The sequence below is a fragment of the Centruroides sculpturatus genome, unplaced genomic scaffold, assembly GCF_000671375.1.
Source record: "Centruroides sculpturatus isolate CEXI.00-Female unplaced genomic scaffold, Cexi_2.0 scaffold486, whole genome shotgun sequence".
In the NCBI taxonomy this organism is placed as follows: Eukaryota; Metazoa; Arthropoda; class Arachnida; order Scorpiones; family Buthidae; genus Centruroides; species Centruroides sculpturatus.
In genome coordinates, this window is record NW_019384720.1 from 113,525 (window position 1) to 138,496 (window position 24,972).

A 24,972-nucleotide genomic window follows, 5' to 3' on the forward strand; every position below is an offset into this window, starting at 1 on the left:
ATAAAAAATAAGATTATAATTATCCTCAAATTGATTTAATTCTCCTAAAATTTAATAAAATTATTGTATAATATGTTTTAAATTATATATATTATTTTTAGCTAAATTTTATATATAAAAAGATTAAAAATCATAGATTTTAAGGCGAAAAAAAGCTCTAAAAATCAAGATTTTGTTACAGTATATTATTATAATGGATATAATATCAGAAATTCCTGAAGCTATCCACCTTTTTTATCATCATTTACATTTGTTTTTACGTTTCTGCATTTTTTAAAGCTTAAAAGCCAAGAAAATAAATAAGAAGAAAACGTAGAAAAGTTTAAATTAAGTAGAAAATTTCCTAACTTTGCTTAATGTAAATTTGTCTTGAGGAAAAGTATAAATATATATTTTTGAAAATTTTCTTAAAATAAAACTTTTGCTATACTACAGATAGCTGATTGATAAGTTTTTGTAANACTATAAATAATTATATGCATATATAAGAATGTTGCTAAGTTGGAGATATTACAATATTTCAAATTTTATTATCAATATTCCTCGTTTTTTATTAATAAAAGTTGAAATATACAATCTTGTGTGTTATATATAACAGGATAACAATGATGATCACGTGGCATCTTAAGCAAGAACGTCATTCTGATGAGGAAGAGCACGTGTACCGTGTAATCCGATCACGTGTAGACAGCACAGGATGTAATCTCCCTTTTCTGTTGGACGACTGAATGATAAAGGTAAGCCCGTTGACAAGATTAGAAAAGTTACTTCTTCTATTGAAAGACAGCAAATAGACTTTATCTTCTTACATTTCCTTAACAAAGTATACATAGAAAATTAACATATTCCTACTCATTACATACAATAGAATCGAATGGCATTACACTTTTAAAAAGTTTCCTTCTATATGCTGCCTTCGGTTCACTAGAAGAATCTGTTTTTCTCAAAGGAAAAAGGGGAAAGTTAACTGGAAGAGTAAAGAAAAAAGAAGAAATGGGAGCCATTTTTCTTCGTTAAAGTCTTTAAATTATGCAATTCTGATGCTAATGAAGTAGGAATGAATATAATTATCTCAACTTTCAGGATGCAACTCTCTGTTTTGATTCTTGCTGCTTTTTTCCTTACTCGAGATTTCCAGTAATATTGATTTTTCTCTTCTCAAAAACTCCTTACATTCTTTCACTACTAACTGAAAGTAAAGTTATTTAAAGAAAGATTTGAAAATCCAAAGAGGAAAAAAAATATTTCAAATATCCAGATAGTGACTCTCGTAATAGATAATATGGCGTCGATAGTGGCTTATCACTCGGCACTTTGCATGATTTTATGCAGTTTCTCCTACACTAAGATGTACTCTTTGGTATTTTGGAAACATCAAGGTCCATCTACAGATTGCAATTTTCGGAATCAGCTGTTTTTTTGGTGAATATAAAACCGAGTCGTTTGTGGTCAGATACCGACATCTATGCAATTGCTAACTCGTTTTGACTGTTAAAACGGCATCGAATTGAGGAATTTTGCCATTACAAATGCTTTTTATCTGCTAAATTTCGCACAGGTCTACGGTACATGGTCAAGTAGACTCAAAATACTTCATAAAAAGTTTATACTTTAATTATAAATATTAAAAAAATCGTTATGATAGTAAGTGTGCCATCAGCGCAACGACTGAAACCTATCGAAGAATTGCCAAAATAATTTATAAAAATACGGATATTCGGAAAAAATATTTTAGTAAGTAATTTAAAAACAGCTTAAACTGTAGATACAAATATAAAAATTCATGAACAGGAAAATACTTCAAAAACAAATCTGAAGTCCTTATAAGAACATCGTAGTAATTAACGGCATGTTTCGACTGTTAGAATGACATTTAATTGCGGTATCTCGTGATAATTAATGGGTTTTATTTGATAAATTCCATATAAATCTATGAAATGTATCGGAATAAATCATATATGTAACCAAACTTTAATTATAAATTTTAAGTAAATTGTCTCGAANAATGCTTTTTATCTGCTAAATTTCGCACAGGTCTACGGTACATGGTCAAGTAGACTCAAAATACTTCATAAAAAGTTTATACTTTAATTATAAATATTAAAAAAATCGTTATGATAGTAAGTGTGCCATCAGCGCAACGACTGAAACCTATCGAAGAATTGCCAAAATAATTTATAAAAATACGGATATTCGGAAAAAATATTTTAGTAAGTAATTTAAAAACAGCTTAAACTGTAGATACAAATATAAAAATTCATGAACAGGAAAATACTTCAAAAACAAATCTGAAGTCCTTATAAGAACATCGTAGTAATTAACGGCATGTTTCGACTGTTAGAATGACATTTAATTGCGGTATCTCGTGATAATTAATGGGTTTTATTTGATAAATTCCATATAAATCTATGAAATGTATCGGAATAAATCATATATGTAACCAAACTTTAATTATAAATTTTAAGTAAATTGTCTCGAATCGCGAGTGTGCCATCGTGGCGACGAGCTAACTCCATTAAGATTATCGAAGAATTGCTGTTAAAACTTGATTATTTGACCGAATATTTCAGTAAGTAATTTTTAAAAATCAATTAAAATATAAATATAAAAATTCGTATTTAAAAGAACGATTCAAAAATAAACGTCAAGTACAGTACTTTCGGCGGTATCGTAATTTAAACCGCATCCATTTTAATGATGCTATAACATAGAAAAGGATATTGTTTCGTGTAAAATTAATTAGCGAATGAAATTGTTTCTTTGAGAAGATGGGACGATGCCCCAATAACATCGAATTGCACTTATCCTGATTTCGGATACATTAATCTGTTAAGTCAGTTCAAATGGCTGTTCTTATTGCAACATCCCGATTGAATTCTTTTCAGCATAGGTTAATGAACCAAATAATGTACTTGGAATTTTATATTTATTATTATATATTATTAGTTATCCTCGTGAAAATAATATCTTTAAATATAAAAAATATTATTTTTATTTTTTAAAAAATTATGAAAAGTAGTTTAAATTAAAAGAATTTTTATAATACCTAAAAAATATTCTGTAATAATATCTACTCACCAGAGGGCTCCTGATGTAGATTTTTTTACGTCATTTGACATAAAAGCGCGCGCAATTCAAACCGAACGAACCGTTACGTAATTAATTACCAGACCTCTGGTGTTTAAAATATAAATTAAAATTTATTTAGATATTTCATTTAAAAATTTTAAATTAAAAATTATAGTTCTAGAACGAAATAAATATTATAAAAATAATTAAGAAATTAATTATATTACGCTTAAGTCAAAATTTTAAGCGTAATTTTTAAATAATTTTAAAAAAATAAAAAATAAAAAAAATAGCGACGGAAGTTAGAATAGAGCGACGAGAAACTTTACATACAGAAAACTTAATAGAAAATGTAAAACTTTTCGAGTATAAATAAATAAATGAAGAATACTCGTCATTTACCGGATGTGGGCCGGTTATAAAAAATACAGAATGGTCAAAAAGTCAGTTATCCGTGCCTTGTTTTCGTGCGCTCGCCAATATGAATTTATATCAACGTATTTTGCGAAAAGATGAAATTAAAGCATTTGAAGTTAACCGACTTTTAGGCCAACCTTTGAATTCTTAATTAAGGCGAAAACACGGGCTAAATTCCATTGAAAATAGAATTTAAATTATAAACAAGTAGAAAAAAATCTACAAAAACAGTTTAAAAAACGTTGAAAATTATCAATGGACATTATCAAAATTCCGAAATTGTTAACAATGAATAATGATGTCCACTCGCGTAATTAAGACGGACAATATTTAAATTTAAGAAAAATATTTTAATGTTTTCTTACAAAAAATATTGGAAAAAATTCAAATAATAACATTCCTTCTCCTTGTATTTATTAATCATAATTAAATTTTAATTATCATTCCTTTCTCGCTATTATTAATTAATTCGCTTAGATGTTTCGAAGGATAAGACTTGGAGGGGGGAAATTGGCAATTTTTTGCTACCGACGATCAATATATTTTTCCCACAGCCTTGTGTCAAGGTCGACTTGTCAATTTGAGGAACAATACAGAGAGTGTCCGGTAGCGTGAAGTTATTTCGACGTAGCGGCAAGTGTTGCCAACCTATCTGAGAACGATATCCTCTAGCATCTAATTAGAAGGACGAGTCTCCCTAATTAACCTCTGAGTGTTTGTTGATAGTTCCTTCTTTTCGTCGAGATGAAGCGAGTAAACTCGTTTCTCCTCTCGAATGATGATTGAAGAGTATTATAGAAAATATAGCTTTTTATCTATAGCATATTATATATTTTCTTTTTGTATCCTCAAAATAATTGTTTCTAAGTAGAGGTTTTAAGATACGGATATCGTATCTTTCTGTGAATACATAATTATTCTTTTTCTGATTTTAAGGTAGATATGCTACTGTATTTTTATTCAATAGTTGATGAATTTTACAATCTTCTGTTCTTTTTTTTTATATTTAAAAAGTTATTTTGATGTAAGATAAATTTGAAACAACTTATAGAAGTTCTATTGAGAGCATTTAACTGTCTGTGAAAGTAACAAAGATCAGTATTACTATAAATAATTATATGCATATATAAGAATGTTGCTAAGTAAAATTAATTTTAAAAAGTATAAAAGTCCATTTTCTTGTACAAATTTTAGTTTAATTTATTTTAAATTATAAAATTTCTAACTTAGATACTCGTTCTAGTGAACATCTCTTACATCGAGATGATGAAGAGCATCTCTCTTGTACTCCGCTTCATTCCCTATCTTATAAAAATTTATTAAAAAGTGGTAAAAGTAATAAAATTTTGCAAAATTTTCTCTACATGTTAACGACATTACACATAACATTTTTACTAATTAAGTCGCTTCTTATCAGAGTTAAGAATAGCATCTCGGTATCTTATCACTAAACGGATCGTCTATGCAGAGAGAAAGAGGGGAAAAAACAAATATTTAAAGATTTAGTACTTAACAAAGCGGTAGAGAAGTAGGAATGCAGCTCGATAAAATCAGTCATCTAGTTTTAAAGCGAAAAAATATGGCGTAACATCATTAAATTAATTGCTTTGTAGGTGGTACATTGTCATAGAAGAGAGAAAGATTCCCCAGTGAGAAAGAATGCACCGCATTTAGAGTATAGTAACACTCCTATTACTCGTCATTATGCGATGATGTGATGTAATCGGATGCATCCATCAACATTATCCTCAATAGTAATAGCCTCGAGCTTTGCAGATGGCTTAACTCTAGAGGCCTGAATATAGAATGAAGCTTCTGTTGGGGTGTTAATAATTTAGTTATAACATTAAGTGCGTATGCTGAAATTTGAAAGTTGTAAAATATTTATGGTAAAATTATTAGGTTTCTTGGAGGCGCGATTATCTGTTTAATGTAAAAGTCAGATTGGTGATTTTACATTGAGAAATATTGATATTATAAATGAATTTTTTGAAACATCTCGCACAAACTTTAATAAAACGCAGAAAATCAACACAAATATAATACAGTTTTGAAGAAAAAAGTATCCGCAACGGATAAAAATATTGGATCTTAATTGCTAAGAAAGACTAGAATTGATGCTGTAGATAAAATGATAGAAAAAATCGAATTAAAATTCATTAAATCATCGCGTAAAAGGCAATATAAAAGTTGCAAAAAGTTCATCAAAATCGAGTAATTCTTGCTTTATTGTATTTTTAATAAGATTTACCCTTTGTACTTTCTTTATCACGCATTCTGGTGTTATTCGGGTATAGAGAGATAGGTTGAGTCTCGTTTATTCTGTAACAAATTGTTCTAGGATATCAAGAAATTTTCGTTTCATTCAAAGACTCAATCGCCATATCCCGTTACTAAGCAACGACACTCTCCCATTCCACTCGTGACAACCACGTGACTGGACAGATACCTCCAGCTATTCCATCGATCCACAACATCGATTCTTCTCAGTTTGGATAGACTCTGACTAGTTCATCCTTCTGCTTTTTCCTTATATTATTAAACAAACTGTGGCATGAAGTTAGGTAAATTGTAAATCTTTGCATTCAAAGTAGAAACCGGAAAAAACGATCTTCTTTTCTTCTTTCCAGATCGAATTGCCAAGAAAAAGTACAAAAAAATACTTTCAAATGGCATTGATAAATCCTTATTAATATTGAATTGCTGAAGGAAAATCAGAAATTATTCAGTAAATTTTTTATGTTTGATTTAACTATAAAATGTCGACATTGTTTGAGATTCAATGTAGAATAATACATACAAATAATTCATAATAATTTTTATTTTGTAATTTTCTTCATTCGCAATATCACCGAGCGATCTTCAAAATTTTGGAATTTCGTGTAAATCAAATATATAAAGAAAATTGCCCTCAGACATACGTTTTACACAGTAAAGTTCATTTTATAAGCTTATTTTTAATATCAAACATTTATAATTAAGTAAGCATTATCTAATTCGAATGATATGTGATTATAAATAAGTTTGAGTTTATTCAATCGAACATCGGGGCGCCTCTAGTGACTAAATTAGAAACAGCTTAGTAAACATTATTAATACGTATAATCGGTAATTGGCAGTATAATTTCAATTTTGGTCACTAGAGGCGCCCCAATGATCTTTCGCATCATAAATATTAAGGCATATTTTTATAAGTAACTGAGTATTGAAGGGTTCAATGATTGTTGTAACGTTCTTAAAACATTTTCTAAATTGAAAAAATAAAAATAATACAAATTTTTTGACAGAAGAATGAAAAGTTACAGTCGTATGAATCACTAATCATAAGTTACAACCGTATATTCAATCTAGATAATGCATTTATACGAATTGATTTCCGCTCGACAACTCTTTCTAATACAATAACGATTTTCTCCGATGGAGAAATATGTCAAGCGAAAACGTCTTACCGTAGCACGAGAAAATCTCAGCAATTTCGTGAATATCCGTGGAAAAAACCTCATCCAGATCTACTGAAGACATCTGACACGACAAACTCCGAAAGAAAAAAATCCAAAATAGTTATATACAAAATCAATAAAGTAATTTATTCTTAGATAAATTGCTTACTTTTCCAGCTAGAAAGTTTATAATATTTGAAGAATATTGCATCATCTTCAGGCGTATCCATTATCACTCCTATATCAATATCATTACATCGTCAAACTGGAGTATTGCCAGCTCTTATTATCTTTTATAAAAATTTGTTTAAAGTACTTTTATAGTAATATAAGTCAAATTTAAATACGCTGCAACGATTAGAAGATAGACAAAGCGACTAAAATGAAAAAATACCTGAAGACCCTCGAGATGCCGCCGCGATAAATTTCAAATATTTCAAAGTATTTTTACCTTTTTCCGAAATTTCGATTTACTAGAAGATATAACAGAATTGAATTAATAATGACTCCATCTGAAGAAGTGAAACTATCATTAAATTCTGAAAGTTTCGAGATACGTCAGTTATTTCTTATACTCTTCTCCATTAACCCAATACTCGCTTCAACCCATTTCTTAAGAAAGTATGGCCAGAAAATGGATATTAAAATCAATTAATGTATAGAAGACTGCGACGAGTTACATTGGGAATAACTTGATAAAAAATAGTTTAAAGAGAAGAGAGAAAAATCGATATTAATTAAAAATACCTTTGTACAATATTCAGAAATGCAAGCGCTGTGGTTAAGGTTGAAAGGTTCTACTGTATTTCTAGTTACCTCCACAATTTACGGATATAATTAAAGGATTTACTTCTCTGCTCTCACACTCTTAATTGTACTAATCACTCTTAATTAAGGTTACCGAAACTTTCGTGTTGTTGTCATTTTTTCTCTCGAACAAAGGTGTGATTTAATGGAAGGAACTCGAATTCTTTTGCAAATTTTTATGTATTGTTCTATTATATAAGAATATTTTTACGTTTTAAATAAAAAAGTAATAATAATTTCTATGTATATAATTTTCAACGTTGTCTGTTTGTCTATCACGCTCCGTTTACCAAGAAAGAAAATAAAGATGAAAGATATCTTGTTTAAGAATTACACCGAGGACAGAAGAAGGAATTTCACTTTTTTTCTTTTGCTTTTTTGAAAAAGAAAGACAATTTTTCAAAGTTAATATGACATATCGCGTGTGAAAATTGTCGAAGCAAGTTGCTTTAATTTATCACAAATGATTATAAACTCCGACATGGAAAAATGCTTATTTCCACTAAATAATTTCCAAAAGTTTCCTCTTTATCTGGTTTAAATTCATACAGTTTCTGGTTTTATATTAAAAACGTAACTTTAAAAAGCTCAGCAAAATTTTTACGGAGGAAGATTTTGAAGGTGATTAATTTCAAGTGATGCGTACTCCTGATTATCATCGGGAATTTTCTAGACCCGTTTGCGTGTTAAGATATATGCTATCATTATTTTACATAAAAACTTTATTGTATTCATACGTGCTGGCCCAAAGTCAATTAACCGTAACATTAAAAGGTTTTCTTTTATCTTACTCAAATACCTTAATATTTAAACATATTTTAATCACGTTTCTACCAATTTTATAAAGTATAAAAACTCATAGGATAGTTAGCTGACTATTTGGGCCACTCTTAATAAATTGCTAATAAATTTATATAAATTTATCAGCGATTTATATAAGCATTTTTATATAATTTATAGCTAATTTATATTAGCAGTTTTAATAAATTGCTAATTTAAAAAATGGAAAGCATATATATATATTTTCATTCTCTGCATATGTTTTCATTACTATGATGTGTAGTATATATACTGGTACTATTATTGAAGATATAGTTGATATGTGTTCTTCATGTACTTAAGTGAGTAGCAGTATCATATGTAAAGAAAGAACATGCAATTTATAAAGTAATTTTCTCATTTTTATATAAAATAATTAGAATTCTTACAGTTTCGCAGATTATATTCAATTTTTAAGTTTAATTTTATTTAAAAAACGACATAAATAGTGGATAGAAAACACGATAAACTCTAAATAAAATCTAAATATTCATTCGAATCTATAAACAAGCAAGAGTAAAAGTGGGCAAAAAGTTTTAAAACGTTTTAATAATGTTCATTAGCATATAAATTACTTTTAAAAACTTAATTCTCTTTAGTATTTTGCATTTACTCACTTCACTCGACATATATCACAATTTTTAAAAATTAAGATGATTTTTCTCGAGTCGACACTTAAATATTTTCATTTATTTTTGTGCAAAATTATTCAAAACGAGCGTAATAAGTAAATAAAATGAATATTTTATTCAATTTTTGCTACGTAAACAAGAGGTCAATCCTGGAGAAGAGTTTATCATTTACTCAACTAGATACATAAATCATAACATTGAATTTTATCGAATTATTGGTCTTCTATCCTTCATATCAATGCAGATTAATGAGAGGATAGACATGTGCCATTGCATCCTTTCATCAATGAAGATGGATTATTCTAAACAAAGAATATTTTTCATATTTAAATGGCCGGATTTCCTTAAATTAATGTTTACACGTGATAAGTTCTGTTACGAACTCGTCATTCTTCATTTTATAATAATACTATTTATAATATATTATACGATAAGAAGCAAAGTTGGAAAAGTAGCTTGAGGTTTACTGAATCATTCTTTGTAAAGTAATATATATACTTAAAGTTTAGGAGAAGAGATCTTTCGAATATCTATAAAAAATGGTGGATAAGAAAGATTAAGGTTAATTTCTTTATATTATAAGATAATAGTTAGATTATATATCGTTAAAGAGGTACATCGAGATTTACAGAGCCATTGTCTGTATAGTTATGTATACATTTAGATTTTAGGAGAACATAATATAAAGTTCAAGCTATAGGAAAAGCAATCCTCTATAAGAAATACGTTGAATAAGAAGGATAAAGATTAATTTGGGTCAAAAAATAAAGGTATAAAATCGAATTTTGGCTGGCGATTTTGGAAGATATCCTGGATGAGATCCAAACTAATAACTAGTTCAAATGTAGTAAACTTTACTGCTATAAATCAAACTCAAAATTTAATTTATCAAGCAAAAATTCTTGTCTTTATATAGATTTTATGGAATTATAAGAAAATAAATTAAACTTCTTGAATTATAAAATTTATAGTAGTTTTTATACACATATATAATTCCTTCTTTGAAAACTCAATTTGGAGTTACTATTTTAACTCATCTTTCTTTGGATATAACTTAAAATTCTGAGAAGGCCATTCTTATCTTAGGTCGATTTTAACATCGTTACAGCCACATACAATAAATGGTATTTCCTGTTAAAAGATTATTTAAAATTTTTCTTTCAAGATAAAAAATAAGATTATAATTATCCTCAAATTGATTTAATTCTCCTAAAATTTAATAAAATTATTGTATAATATGTTTTAAATTATATATATTATTTTTAGCTAAATTTTATATATAAAAAGATTAAAAATCATAGATTTTAAGGCGAAAAAAAGCTCTAAAAATCAAGATTTTGTTACAGTATATTATTATAATGGATATAATATCAGAAATTCCTGAAGCTATCCACCTTTTTTATCATCATTTACATTTGTTTTTACGTTTCTGCATTTTTTAAAGCTTAAAAGCCAAGAAAATAAATAAGAAGAAAACGTAGAAAAGTTTAAATTAAGTAGAAAATTTCCTAACTTTGCTTAATGTAAATTTGTCTTGAGGAAAAGTATAAATATATATTTTTGAAAATTTTCTTAAAATAAAACTTTTGCTATACTACAGATAGCTGATTGATAAGTTTTTGTAAGTAATTTAATAAAATTTTAATATTAAATTAACTTTAAATTACCCAACATTGATTTTTAATTTTTTCTCTAATTTTAAAACCGCTTAAGAAATTAATATCTTGATAATTTGATATGATATTAATGGCTAATTTTTTCAAGAAAAACCTAAATTTAAGTTGTTAAAACGATGTTTTTTTAAATTGCTAATTCTCTTCTTTACTTTTTTATTTTTAAGATTTAACAATTTAATTTTTTACATTAATTTTTATTTCTATTTTTCGTATATAAATATATGTTTTAATATTACCTTTTTTAGTAAAAAATTAAGCACAAATGCTTCAATTTATATTATTTTAATAGTTAGATATTGTAAAATTTTACATAAAACTGTTAAAATATTGTAAAATACGTAATAACTTAGATAGATTACTATTATTATGCACCACATTAAGTTAAGAATCTTTAAAAAGTGATGAATTTTATACTTATCTCAATGCATTAATACTTATTTTGTTTAAATTTACATAAAAATTTGTAGTTATTTTTATTATATTTGTATATTTTTGATAACAAATTTAGAAAAATTTAAGGATTAAATCGCTTTTTATATAAAAAAAATAGTTTAAATAAAAGTGTTAATACTTCACGTTTTGTTTACTTTTCTTCGAAACACGTCTGCCATAAGGAAAAGAACGATTTACAGGGGCAAAGCTGGTAACTTTTTATAAACAACTTAAATATTTAAATCCTAATTTTAACTTTTAAATATTAATTTATTTAAATATAAATCTTTGTATAACTTTATAAAAGAAAGCGAAATGATTGTAATATTAAAAGATATGCGCGTGATAAGTCCTGTCAAAAAGTACTAAGCATTATCTACATTTCCTATTTGCAAGGAAAGAAATTGCCTCGAAGGAATGCGACGAGTCACGACTTACGAGAATAATGAAAGATGTCAAATAACATGAAAATTACTGCCAACTTTCAAAATAAAACGAATATTTATACTAAAAACTATCGAATAACGTTCGAGAAAATTGCATAAAAATTCCAATTCTGTTGGTTTTCTTTCTTACAAAAATACAATTTTATATTTAACCCTTTTATCTTATAAAATATTCCATAAATAAATAATAAATAAATTATAAAGTATTTGCAAAAATATATTTTTCCTCCCTCCAGTTTTCAAGTTGCAAATATAATTTATCTAAATTAAATTTATTCAATTCAGAAAATATATTGAATTATATTATTGGATATTTAAATTTCAAGGCATTAATTGAAGACAATAATGCATTATTCCTTATATTAGTAAACGCTTCCTAAATAGAGAAGTGATGTATATAATCAATGGCTGTCTGCATCAGTTCTAATGACTATAGTAATCTAAATGTCAGCTGGGATAATCCCCATCAATTTAAACAGAAGGTTCGTTTTGATAAGTTTATATATTTAACTTAACTATAAATTTAAATTCTCTATTCGATTTTAATTCTAAACTAATGAAGATAATTGTCATTTCTACAAAAGTTTAAATAAATGTTGGCATCCTTTCAATCTGGTTTAAAATAATAATAATAATAATACTCTTTTTCAATGGAAGATCATTGCTTTCCTCGCTCTTAATTGAGTTATATCGCATCACTGATGATGCATACTGTAATTTCGTTATAATACACGTCAAAATATTAATAAGAGTAATAGACTAAATGAATTTTTAGAAAAACATGCGAATTTTATAAATGGAAATCATCTACAGTTAATTTTATCATATTTTAAAGCGAATGCTGGAATTAAGTTTGATTCTTATAATTGTGCTTGCAATCACTTCTTATAAGTTTGACAAAGAAATTCGTGGGCGTTTACTTTCATCTCATACACGAAATAGGAGGTTCTACTTGATCACTCAATAAAGGTACTTAGCTTGGTCGAGGTCTTATAACGAAGCAATAAAAAGATTGATATTTTCCTTAGAAATATTTGATAGAAGCCATAATTTTTTTAATATCTTGTCGAGATTTTACCTTCCATTTTCATAAAATTAATTTAAGATAATGTGTTTAATACTAAGTGTTTGCATTTAATTATCAATCCACTGTAAGATTATCTGTTGCAACGAGTAAGGATGCATAATAACATAATGTTAGAGGGATTTTAGAACAAATTAATCCTTTATAAATTTTTAAAATTTATAGGACAATAAACTTATTTTATATTTAAAGAATTATGTATTTCCTCTTTAGGTTTATTAATATTTTATGCGTAGCAGCATCCCTTAGGAGGAAAAAAAGGAACGGAAGAGATATTTTGATAAAATATAAAGTAAAAGGATTAAATTTAGTGTGAATTTGTTAAAAATAAAATCGATTCAACATTTTTGAACCAGAAACTCGTTTGTCTTCCTTTTTTTTTTCTTTGAGAGAAATCTGTCATTTATGGTTCAAATAACAGAAATGCTCTTTGAATAATTTCTGATTTTATGAAGAGAGATTTATTAATAAATATAAAATATAGACAAAAAAAGAGATATTTTATAAATTTTAAACAGATTAAGAAAGAGAAAATAGCAAATATAAATCTTAAAACATAACTTTTATCATCGGAGCACATTTTTGACAATGGCAATTTGTTCGTGTAGCAATTGATGCTTCAACAGGAAAACTGAGACATAAGTTTCAGTCAAAAGTGAAAAAAAATTAATGTTTTATTATATATTAAATCATATTTTTCCTTTCACCAAGTATTGTATAATTTAAGAAACTAAAAAAACAAACTTCTTGGAGTTGTCAATTTAAAAATATAAAGCTCTTTAAACTGATAGAACTTATATATATTCATCTAATTGTCTCATACAATTTCGCGAATATAATGTTAAATAATTTAATAGTCTATCTTCTCTAAAATTTACTCATTCAATTGTACATTTTAAGAAGAAAACTGATGTAAGAGTTCTCTTCTTAGGCATCATTCTTTTAAAAAACTTCCCATTTTCATAATTTATTATTAAAATTGATAAAACCTTTAGATTTTTAGAGTTTTCTTCTTGTAAACTACAAACAATAAAGGCCCTGTATTCATTTATGAAATGATATATTCATAGTATGCAAAATTGCATAATACATACAAGAGTTAACATTCTTTTAAACTATTCATATCATAGATTGTTAGAAGAATAATGTCCAGAGGCAAATAAAAAAGTTTTAATATTTGAGGAAATAAGTAAAATTTATATTTTAAATAATAACTTGGACATTTAAAACTTTTTACATATGTTTTCTTTTCTAATGGTTCATGCAAAATGAAATATGCCATTCATAGATCTTCATGGATAAAGCTATGTTTTAAATGCTTTTGTGTAACTTCTCTGCGCTAGCATAATGCAATAAGCATCACAACTACATTGATGAATATTTTTTAAAAGTAAAATTAAATTTTCAATAGCATAAAAGAATATTTATAATAATCAGATTTTGATTTTAACTTTCAATAAACGTTCGTAATTCCATTGTAGGTGGCGCTGGCATTAACCGATAATGCCAGCGCCACCTAGTGTTAAGTATTTTCATATAAGTTTAAGGGAAGAACAAAACTAGCATTTAAACTTATTTTAAAATTAAAAATACTTAAATTATAAACATAATTTTACTTTTTAAAGTAATGTATTTAAATATAATTCTTATTTAAAAAATAGAAAAAGTTTTATTTTAATAAATTGAAAATAAAGTTATTTTTAGATACTAAATGTTTTCGTAACTCACAGCGCCATCTGTTATTTATATATAGATCAATTTTTAAAGTTTTATATCACGTGGCTTATTTTTATTCTGGAAATTTCGTGCATAAAAATCTTTTCAATAATATATTAGATGTGTAAATAAGTACTAAATCAATGTGAAGAGTTGTAAGATAAATGTACAGACAGACTGTAACGTAATCATTTGTAAGTGAAGATTTATGAAAAGGGGAAGAAGGAGTTTAGCAAACTCATCAAAATTTCGACGTATCTCGGAATTTATAGAATCTGAAGCTCGCTGTTTAATTTAGTATTGAGTTGGAAAACCTGCCTCATAAAATAATAAACTGGCTAGCTTCTCAAATTTTTATATATTTTTTTAAAATAAAATTTCGCTTATCTGTCTCTCGAGGAAGTGAAATTAGTGTCAGGATGCTACGGAAGAAAACTAAGATGTAAATCGTGTGTCTAGTAGAGAATGTCGACCCGGAAGCGCTCACCTGAGATAATCTTGCAGGCAGGTGTCACAGAATCTATGTCCGCAGGTAGTTATTCTGACAGGTTCCCTCATCGGCAGACGGCACAAAGGACAGGTGTAGCGGCGTTTCAATGCGGAACGGAACTCGATATCGTGTCCAGGCATTCCCTACTCAGTATCTCCTCGAGCCATCTTCCGATCTTTCTAATGTTTCATTAGTAGAGGGAGCCACAGGTATGCGGGGCCAGATCCAATAGGAGCAGTCACGTAAATCATTTCGTCTTCTCTTGACACTCGCATCCCGGTTTCTGCTGAATTGAAGGACGATTGGAAGCGTACAGTTAGCGCCATCTATCTGTGGGTAGGGGAACTACACATCGTTCCCGAGTAATTTGTTTTTTCCCCGCCGGCCAGTTTATTCACCATGAAGATAAGTTATATAAGTATACACCTGAAGAATGTGGAGTACAGATAAAAGTAAATACTGGACTAGGATTGATAACGTTCTGGCAGAGTAAAGAGAATAAATAAAACTGTTCCGTTTGTCCAATCGATGCTGCGATATCAAAGGCAACGATTTCTGTTCGCTTGACTATTCGCAGGCCACTATCTGTAAATAGGAGGCTATTCAATCATTTATAGGTGTTTCTTTTTTTACACCAGACTTGCAGGGATGCCACGTTTTCTATTTAATATCGTTAGTTGCATTTTTTTCTGCATCAATTTTTTTCCTCTAACGTTAGCGAAAGCTTTTTAAAAAACAAAGAAAAATGCAGCAAAAAAGGCTACAGGATAAAGATAATTCAAAAATTGATTAATTCTAGCTTTTTAAGTAGCGAAAATCAAAATTTAATTTAACTGTAAAGTTGGCTTCACTGTACGACAGAGTTGCTTTACAGGAAAACCCATTCTTACAGATTTTTATTGATGATATAAATTATTACTTTATTGTAAAATTCACTAAAAAATTAATTTTTATAAATTTAAACTTCTTATATAGATTCATTTATATATCATAACAATTTTCATTATATATTCAAAATATTTTTAAAATATTTATATATTTTTTAACATTTAAATTCTCATATTATTAAATTTTTATTAAATATAGAAATAAAAAATAATTATTTTTTTCAATCCTATAAGCTTATTTAAAATATTTTCCATTAATTTTTTGTAATTAATTCCTTTATTAATTTTATTACGTCATAAATAATAAATTTAAATTATATTTACATCTTAATTAGCCATAAATTTGGTATTACATTAAAATTAGTAACTTATGACAGAGAATATTAAAATAATTTTATAAATTAAAACTTATTTGAGAACTTTTCTTATAAATTTATTTTAATACAGTATTAAATACAAAGAGGATAAAAATGTGTTTTTTTTTCAGTTCTGGAATTAAATAAATTCTTTTTTCCCTATCCAAAATTACTTATTCATTTTCTTTAAAAAATCTGCAAAATATCACAGAATATCTTATTATAATTGTTTTCCTCGATCATACGATAAGAGAGAAATTATCTGGAAAATTATTTTTGTTTATAAAGTTTTTTTTTTCCTTTCCTTATATAACATTTATGAACAATAAAAAATAAAATAATTTGTTATTTTACACTAAAGCTTATATGTTCTTGCTCTGGTATTAAATCTGTATAAAATTTAGTGTAAAAATTAATTTCATTTATTAAATTTTATGAATAAAACCAGCAATTATTTATTGTGACACAGTCACAATGCTGGGCTACAAGTTTTAATCATATTTTTTCATTTATTTAATTTAAAATATATGCTCTCCACCTTCAAATTAGTAGTGGCTTGTCTCTGTACATGATACTTTTCCATTACCAATTGAGTGGTGCCGGTTATATATTAACTACTTTCGGGGGAAATTTTGAATTGGAATAACATGACTTTCGATTTGTATCGGAAGTTTATATACAAGTAATCGGATACCCCTAAGGTTTCCATATCTGGTCTCGATTTTCACATATATAACTCCGTTCTCGAGATTAAGGAAAGACAGACGGACAGACGGACGAACGGATGAGAGTGGCAATTTATAGGTCTATAATTATTTCAAATTTCAGCCCAATTATGTGTTAATCAGATATCATAAATATTGAGCAGATATCATCAGATATTATCATAACTCATGAGCATAGTCATCATCATCATCATCAATCCACAGATTAAAGATATTTGTAATGTTTCTCCAACCTCTGCAATCCGTACTCCTACAAACTTATACATAAATTTTTAGAGAATATTTTATATAATTTTTATATTAACAAAGAGTAAATATGGTAATGGGTCAAAAAATTACTCTTCCCTAAAATTTTTACATTTTTGGACTCAGGGGAAATTCAAAAATTAGAAATTTTCTGTATGTAAGGATGTTAGTGTGTGGATGTAAGCTTCAAAAGTGGATGATTTTGTTTACACACTTTGAAGTTTAATAATTCATGTGCATTTTGTCAAAAATTCCTGAAATTTTGCAGGGATGTTTATTGATATTTATTAAAGAGAATATTTCTAGAAATTTTCAGAAAAATCGGTGTATTACTTCGAGAGATATTAAAGAGATGGGAGCCATATTCCCCGAACCGATACGAATAATTATAAGGATAATAGTAGCAATTATTAGGATAAAAACAAATAAAAACTTCCGGGAAAGTCCAACAATGTTACCAGATTTTCTTGTAATGTTATTCAGTGGAAGGATCACAAAGATAATATCATCATATATTTAAATTTACTCGATAGAGGAATCAAATGTAATTAAATTTATAATAATATAAATTAAGAATTTAAAAACTAAGCTTGAGAATATTTAATAAAGAAGCGATGATATTTATTTATAATTTTAGTTAATTTATATATATATACTAGCTGCAAGGACCCGCTTCGCTGGGTTTTTATTTGTGGGCAAAAAGTAACGTCCAGTCAAACGAACTATTTTCAATTTGATCAATTTTCTGGAACGTTTACAATCGTTCTATAATCGAACCAATTCGAATTCGAAAATTTTTAAAATCGAAATAGAAAATCTTCCACTTTCAACCACTTTCAAGCCCATACCTCCCGCACCCTTATAGCTATCGAGACGCAACCACCATAGTGCATGAATGGAGACTCGGGGCTACTACCACATACAAACACCATTCATGTGCGATGTGTAGTTTTGGNTAGCTAATTTATATTAGCAGTTTTAATAAATTGCTAATTTAAAAAATGGAAAGCATATATATATATATATCATAAGTTGGAAACAAAATTATACGTTATTTAATAATACGTTATTTAGAACGTTAATTAATTAAAAGTTCTGTTTAATTAATATAAAAAAACGTTTAAAGATTAACTTCTGTGAGATTAAGATTTTTATAACTATATCCAAGTTTGAAGACAGGAGCTATTTTGAGAATCTTCAACTAACTGCAAGTGATGGAGTGGACGAACACCAAATATAATTGATAAATAGTCCTCTCACGGCCTTATATAACGAGAGAAAAGGGATTTAATACAGTTTTCGGTAGTATTTTCGCACGTATTGTAAACATTTTTAAAGCAATTTACTTGTAAATTCTTTCAAATAGTGAAACTTTATCTTCTTTATCGTATCTTTAGTGCATATCTAAAGAGATTACGTCCGCTAAAATGTTGCAGAACAGAAACAGATTTAAAGTAAGGATGTAGAGTAGGGTTCAAACTGAAAATGTAGAATATAGATGGGTTTAGAGTAGGGATGAAGAATACGGGTGGACTCAAAGTAGAGATGCAGAATAGAGTAGGTTTAAAGTAATGATGCAGGGTAGAGATGGGTTCAAAGTAGGGATACAGAATAGAGATGAGTTGAGAGCAGAAGTGCAAAGTAGATGCAATGCAGAGATATAAAGTAGAGATGCGAAGTAGAAGATAAGATAGGACAATGCAAAAACCGAAATATAATTTTAATTGCAAATTCATTCTCCCACGGCATCATTATCAAGTTAGATACTAAGAAATATTAAATTAATTTTAAAAATTCTTGCAACTTTACGTTAAATATAAATAAATTTAAATTTAAATCATTGATAAAGTAGTAATTATAAATTTTGAAAGAATTTCTTCCAGTTACGTATCCTTAAGAAAATTTATTAAAAAATTAAAATTTCAGAGCCACATCCGTCTATTTAGCCATTAAAATTTCTATTCGATACGAGAAATTGTCATATATTTCTTCCTTGAACGTTTCTTAAGAGGGTGGAACCACATTCCTGAATTTATGAGCCATTTTATATCGGATAAAGCAATATTTCTATCAAAGTTATGCTTTATTTCTTAACATTCTACATCCATTATCAATATTATTAATGATAAAATAGTATGTTTTTTAAAAAGTTACAATTTCTAAGATAAAATTATAGACATTTTTAAATAAAACATGAAAAATTAATCAAAAAATTTCGTTAGAAATGACTAAAAAACAGGAATTTCTTCGCAGAGCATCTGCATTTGATGTTTCTAGAGACGCTGTAGCAGGCATCTTTACTAGAATTTACACATAAATTCCGTAGGAGACTTAAAAATCAAATAAAATATAATTTTTATATTCATATCTCTATAAAATTTAATGATAATGAATAAAATAATAAAGTTTTTTCTTGTGAAATTCGCCTTACAGGGCGGAGTTTACGATGCTTCATGACTTCCTTCTATTGATAAATGAGCACTTAGAAGAGAAGTATTTACAGCCATCTGATAGCGTCATGAAAGTGTCGAAATCATTTCACAAATTCCCTCTTAAAAATGACAATAATGATGACCTTATTCTAATCGATAACCATTAAAATTCATTGTTGCATTTTTATGACTTGGATAATTTCATATTTTACATTTTTAACGTCTAAAATATCAAATTTAAACCTTAAATAATTTTAAAATTTCATCAACTTTAGTGAAATTCCACGCTCAAATCAAATATCTCCTTATTTTAATTTATAGGCCTATATTGACGTTGTCTCTGCAAAATAGGCTCCATTTTGAAAAAAATACTAGCATAAACAAGTTATGAAGTTAAAGAGACGACAGACAACAGGCAGCTCGAAAAATAACGCAAATATTTGTGTATCAATTATTTTTTTGAGCTGCCTACCTGTTTGTTCGCTCTTTAACTTCATAACTTGTTTACCATTAAAACCTGTCTTTTATATATACAGTAAAACCCGTGTAAACCGGAATCACACGGTATTAAGTATGTTTTTCGGCTTGGCGTGTTTTTTAAACATGGGAAATCTCTCCGTTCCGAAGAAGTTTTCCTGTTTAGGCGGGTTTCCGTTTTAGAAAGGTTTTACTGTATATATAAAAAAACAAAAATTTTCTCTGCCATTTTTTTAAATGGCTATTCGGAGACATTTACATCTTTTGAATAATTTGTTAAAGTGTTAATATATTTTTATTTGAAGATTCTTCTTACTTATTATTTAAAAATTTTAAATATTTTATAATAAAATATTGTTAAATTTAATTAAGAACTTGTTGAATATAAATTAAATTATAATGTGAATATTAATAAAATATCCCACTAAAATCATAAAAAAAATTGAAAAATTAATTACGTTTAAGTTATTTAAAAAAAAATAATTTAAATAAATATAAGCAATATTATTTATGTCTAAAATTATTATCGAATATATATAGTCAGAGGATAAAGTAATTGCTAATTCATCTACTTACATTAATTTTTAAAAATAAATTTAATGTAAAAAGTCTTGAAATTTGGAAAAAATTCCATTAAAATAATATTAAAAGGAAGAAAAAATTGTCATTAGTTACAGCTGATGCCGTCCTTTCGATCCTCGATGAAGTGATTCTTCGGATTGATACATTTACTCTATTTTTTACAGCTTAAAATTACTTTTTTAACATAATTTCAGAATTTAAATAGCAAATAATAAAATTATTTGCTATTTATTATTATTATTATAATTATTATTATTTTGTCTTGTATTATTAATATTTTACTTTACATTGCATTTAAATTTGATTGAAACCAAAATAAAATATTTTCTAAAATGTCTTATTAAATTAAAAATTCATCTTTAATTATATTCTACAAAGTATTAAACTTAATGTTGTTTTTTATACAAAATAAAATATATGAGAAGAAACTTATTTTTGCCAGGACCAACACTTTTTCTGAGTAGGCAGGTTTTTGTATTATTGACATTGCAAACCAAACAAGTTGTACTTAATGTATGTTAACAGAATGTTTTAATATGGAAAATAAACTTCTTAAACAACAGTTTCGCTTTAATAATTAAATAATGGGTGCCAATAATAATTAACAAATTCTTTAATTCATTAATCAGCTGTTTATATTTACATTTTACTTATACATTGAACTGAATAATAAATTTTTATTCAATATCCAATTAGTCACTAGTTTAGTGTACTTTTAAGCAAGCAATCCTTAATACTGTAATCAATTTTAGCTTTTTGTATGCATATTTTATCAAACATTTTTTAATTTTTAAATATAACTTTACTTTGTTAAAAAATATTTTTTTGACAAATTTTAAACATATCCAGTAAGAATTTATACACATACTCAATGTTTCTAAGTTGGCAATTATCATAAACAAATGTCTTGTAGGTTGCCTGAGATATTCAATATTACTAATCCTTAATGGCGAGAGTCGATATCAAGACAGAGATAAGAAAATGCCACGCATCAGACAATCGACAGAAAGTACACCCACTGGACTTTACCAGAAAAATATAAACTGCTGGACAGAGGTCTGTAATGTTAATTTCTATTTCATTNTTCCCAAATGAATACACAGGTTGAACAAGAATAACACATTTAATAAACAACTATAAAATTGTACATATCAAAGGCGAAGGCGAAGAGCTACAAAAATTCTATTCTACGTCGCGACAATGATTCGTCTTTCATATGGAACATGTAATCTCTATTCTCTAAGTTAAATTAAGAGACGAGAGACCTCTCGGAGAGAGACTTCGCAGAGAGAGGGTATACAAATAGATATCCAAAAAAAATACCTCTAAGTTCCCGATCCGTAATATGGGTCGTTGGTAAAAACGTTCCTGGATCGTCACGGCAGTTATGGCGGTATGGGTCAGTAGATGTAGCAGTCGATGTCCGCCCTGGAGGTGTTCGCCTTGTGGACTGCGTCCAAGCCCTCTTTATACTATTTTTGTGGGGGTGAGAACTATGACATCATTAATGATTTATACGCACACCTGTTCGTGTGTTGATGTCTGGATCTAGCTAGTACGGACCACTGGCACAGAGAAATTTGTTTAATTTATTGATATCGGTGTCTAGAAGATATGATTTTATAATATAAACTTCTATAAGTTTGACGGCTCTCATCCATAAATTAACATTCATCTAACAATAATTTCTGTAAACTGATCAACACTCTAGATATTGTTTATATCAAACGGTGCGTTTGACTACGAACGAGGCGATTTATTGCTGTAACCACCTGTCACGAACAACCAAAGAGGGGGTAAGAAACATCTCTTATTCCCGTCTTGTTGATATTAACGTCTATAGAATTACCTTTAAACAAATGGAGGAGATTTCTTTTATTAATATACTAACGATTTTTTTCGAGGAGATCGTCTCGGTCATCGACCGCAGAAGGCCCCCTTTTTCCCTTTTCACCTAATCACGAGGTTTATTAGAGGGGTGATACTATTCTAAAACAAAAAGATTTTGGACCGTCATAGTAGTAAAGTGTTTAAATAAAGCATTAATATAGTATTTACAATGGCTAACTGACTTTTGGGCCACCCACTATTTAGAGAGTGGGGTATAACGAGTGTAATATGTAAAGAAGAAAATTACTTTGCTAGTTTGTTCTTCATACATTTTGACACGGCTTGAGCAAATGCGATCAAGGAACCATCCTGTCATCCAAGAGGAGGTCAACGACTACTTTTGTTCGAATTAACGTTCTCTAAGGCATCTTTCTATCTGAACAGAGAGCTAATGGCATCCAAATAAGAAAATGATTTAATCAAAGTAACCAGAGAGCATAAAATACGTTTCTAAGAGTTTTCGAGAGGGCCGAGATTAAACAGTTTGTCCATTTTTCGTAAAATTGATGAATTATGACCATAAATCCGAATACGACAACAATACACGTAATTAGCACGCTTGTGAGGTAATAGTTAATCGAATATGACGCAACAATCGGTTCCAGACTGACTATAAACAAAAAATTTATATAAAAACTTGAAAAAAACAAAAACGTTCTAAAGTTTTACTACATTCATTAATTAATTATTTAAAATTATTTTAATCAATTAAAAATATATAAATCCTTCTTCCGACAGGATTTCTTGCTTTAATTATATAATTTATTTATATATTTAAAGGTAATTATAAAAAGCGGCCAATAAGAAAATCTAAAAATTTACTCTAAAAATGTAAACATTTATTATAAATTTTGTATAACTACTGTAAATACACAGGTTGAACAAGAATAATACATTTAATAAACAACTATAAAATTGTACATATCAAANTCGATACATTAGAAGATAAAACAAAATTCACAAAACATTTACAAATGAATTTAATACAAAAATTAAAATATAATAAATAATTGCATTTTTTGCCAATACACTTCTTATTCTCAAAAAATTATTTTTCATTTTTTCAAAATCTATCCTAAAGCTATTTTATTTTTTAATATGTTCAATTAAGTAAATTTGAAATTCTTATTAATATATTAATTAATTTAGAAAGAATTAAATAAAAAATTTAAATACTGTAAATATAAAAAGAAATAAATAATTAATAAGGTATATAATTAATGAAATTATTTTTTATAAATATTTTTTTAACTCTTAAAATTATTGTCGTTACTTATTTTATATTAATAAGTTTTAATAACAAAAATTGTAAAATTTTTAATATAAAATCTGTATTCGAGAATAAAAAATTATATCAATTTTTAACAATTTAAATAATTATTTTAACAATTTGCTAAATATTTTTTTCATTCAGCAAATTTAAATAAATTCAATTTCTTCCGGTTAGATGACGTAATAATGTTTTTACCTCCCCGGCTGTTATATGTAACAGAAGGAAAGTGTGGCAAAAAATAACAACAAGCGACGCCCAGATTTTTACATTTTTGAACACGGGGGACCTTGAAATGGGGTTTTTCTTTTTTGTATGTGGGGGGAACAATTTTGTTTACCCTGTTTGAAGCTTAATAACTCCTGTTTTTCTTGTCGAAAATGTCTGAAATTTTGCAGGGCGGTTTGTTTGTTAGGAAAATCGATACTATTAAATTTTGTTGATTAAAGGTCGAGGGGGTGGAGAAATAAAAGGGGTCGCGTGTATCCCCAATAGGGTCGGACTTAATGACTATTTTACTCCTTACTAGCATTTAAAATTTTTTATAAAACCCATCTCTACCCTCAAATTTAAGCTTTTTACCATTTTATAATAGTTAAAAATATATCGGAACAGATGGCGCCACTAAATGTTGCTGGGAAAGTTAAGCAACACGTTGTTGGATTTTTTAATATGACGTAACACTCGATCGGAGTATGACCCGTAAATCTGATTATGGTATAATAGACGATATAAACGGCTTGCGTATGACGTAATAATAGCGCTTAATATAACATAATAATCGATTCGAGTATGACATTTAAATTTTAATGATATAACGACCGTTCAGAAAATGACATAGCATTTTATGTTACGTAATAATAGATCTTAATATGACATAATAATCGATTCGCGTATTACGTGTAAATTTGAATATGACGCAACAATCGATTAGAAAATGACGTAACAATGTAAAATAACTTAATTCAGAACTGCCGACGTAATAATTACAATTTTGCAGGAAACAATAAAGAAATCAATGAATTTATTACGAGTTAATTTTGCAAATAAGCCTGATACAAAATTAAACGATATTATTT

The 24,972-nt window shown here is 27.5% G+C and overlaps 1 protein-coding gene across 2 annotated transcripts in view; it reads right to left on the reverse strand.

Moving 5' to 3' along the window:
• Positions 1-24,972, reverse strand: part of LOC111628003 (TNF receptor-associated factor 4-like) — a 146,890-nt gene that overhangs the window by 58,337 nt on the left and 63,581 nt on the right. Inside the window, exon 1 of one of the 2 annotated variants that reach the window (XM_023371714.1) lies at positions 15,026-15,501. The exons of the other annotated variant lie outside the window; for it this stretch is intronic. Within the exon in view, the coding sequence (XP_023227482.1) occupies positions 15,026-15,168 (143 nt within the window). The 5' untranslated portion in view covers positions 15,169-15,501. Of the gene's footprint in view, positions 1-15,025; positions 15,502-24,972 lie in introns of those variants that run through there. 2 annotated transcript variants of the gene reach the window in all.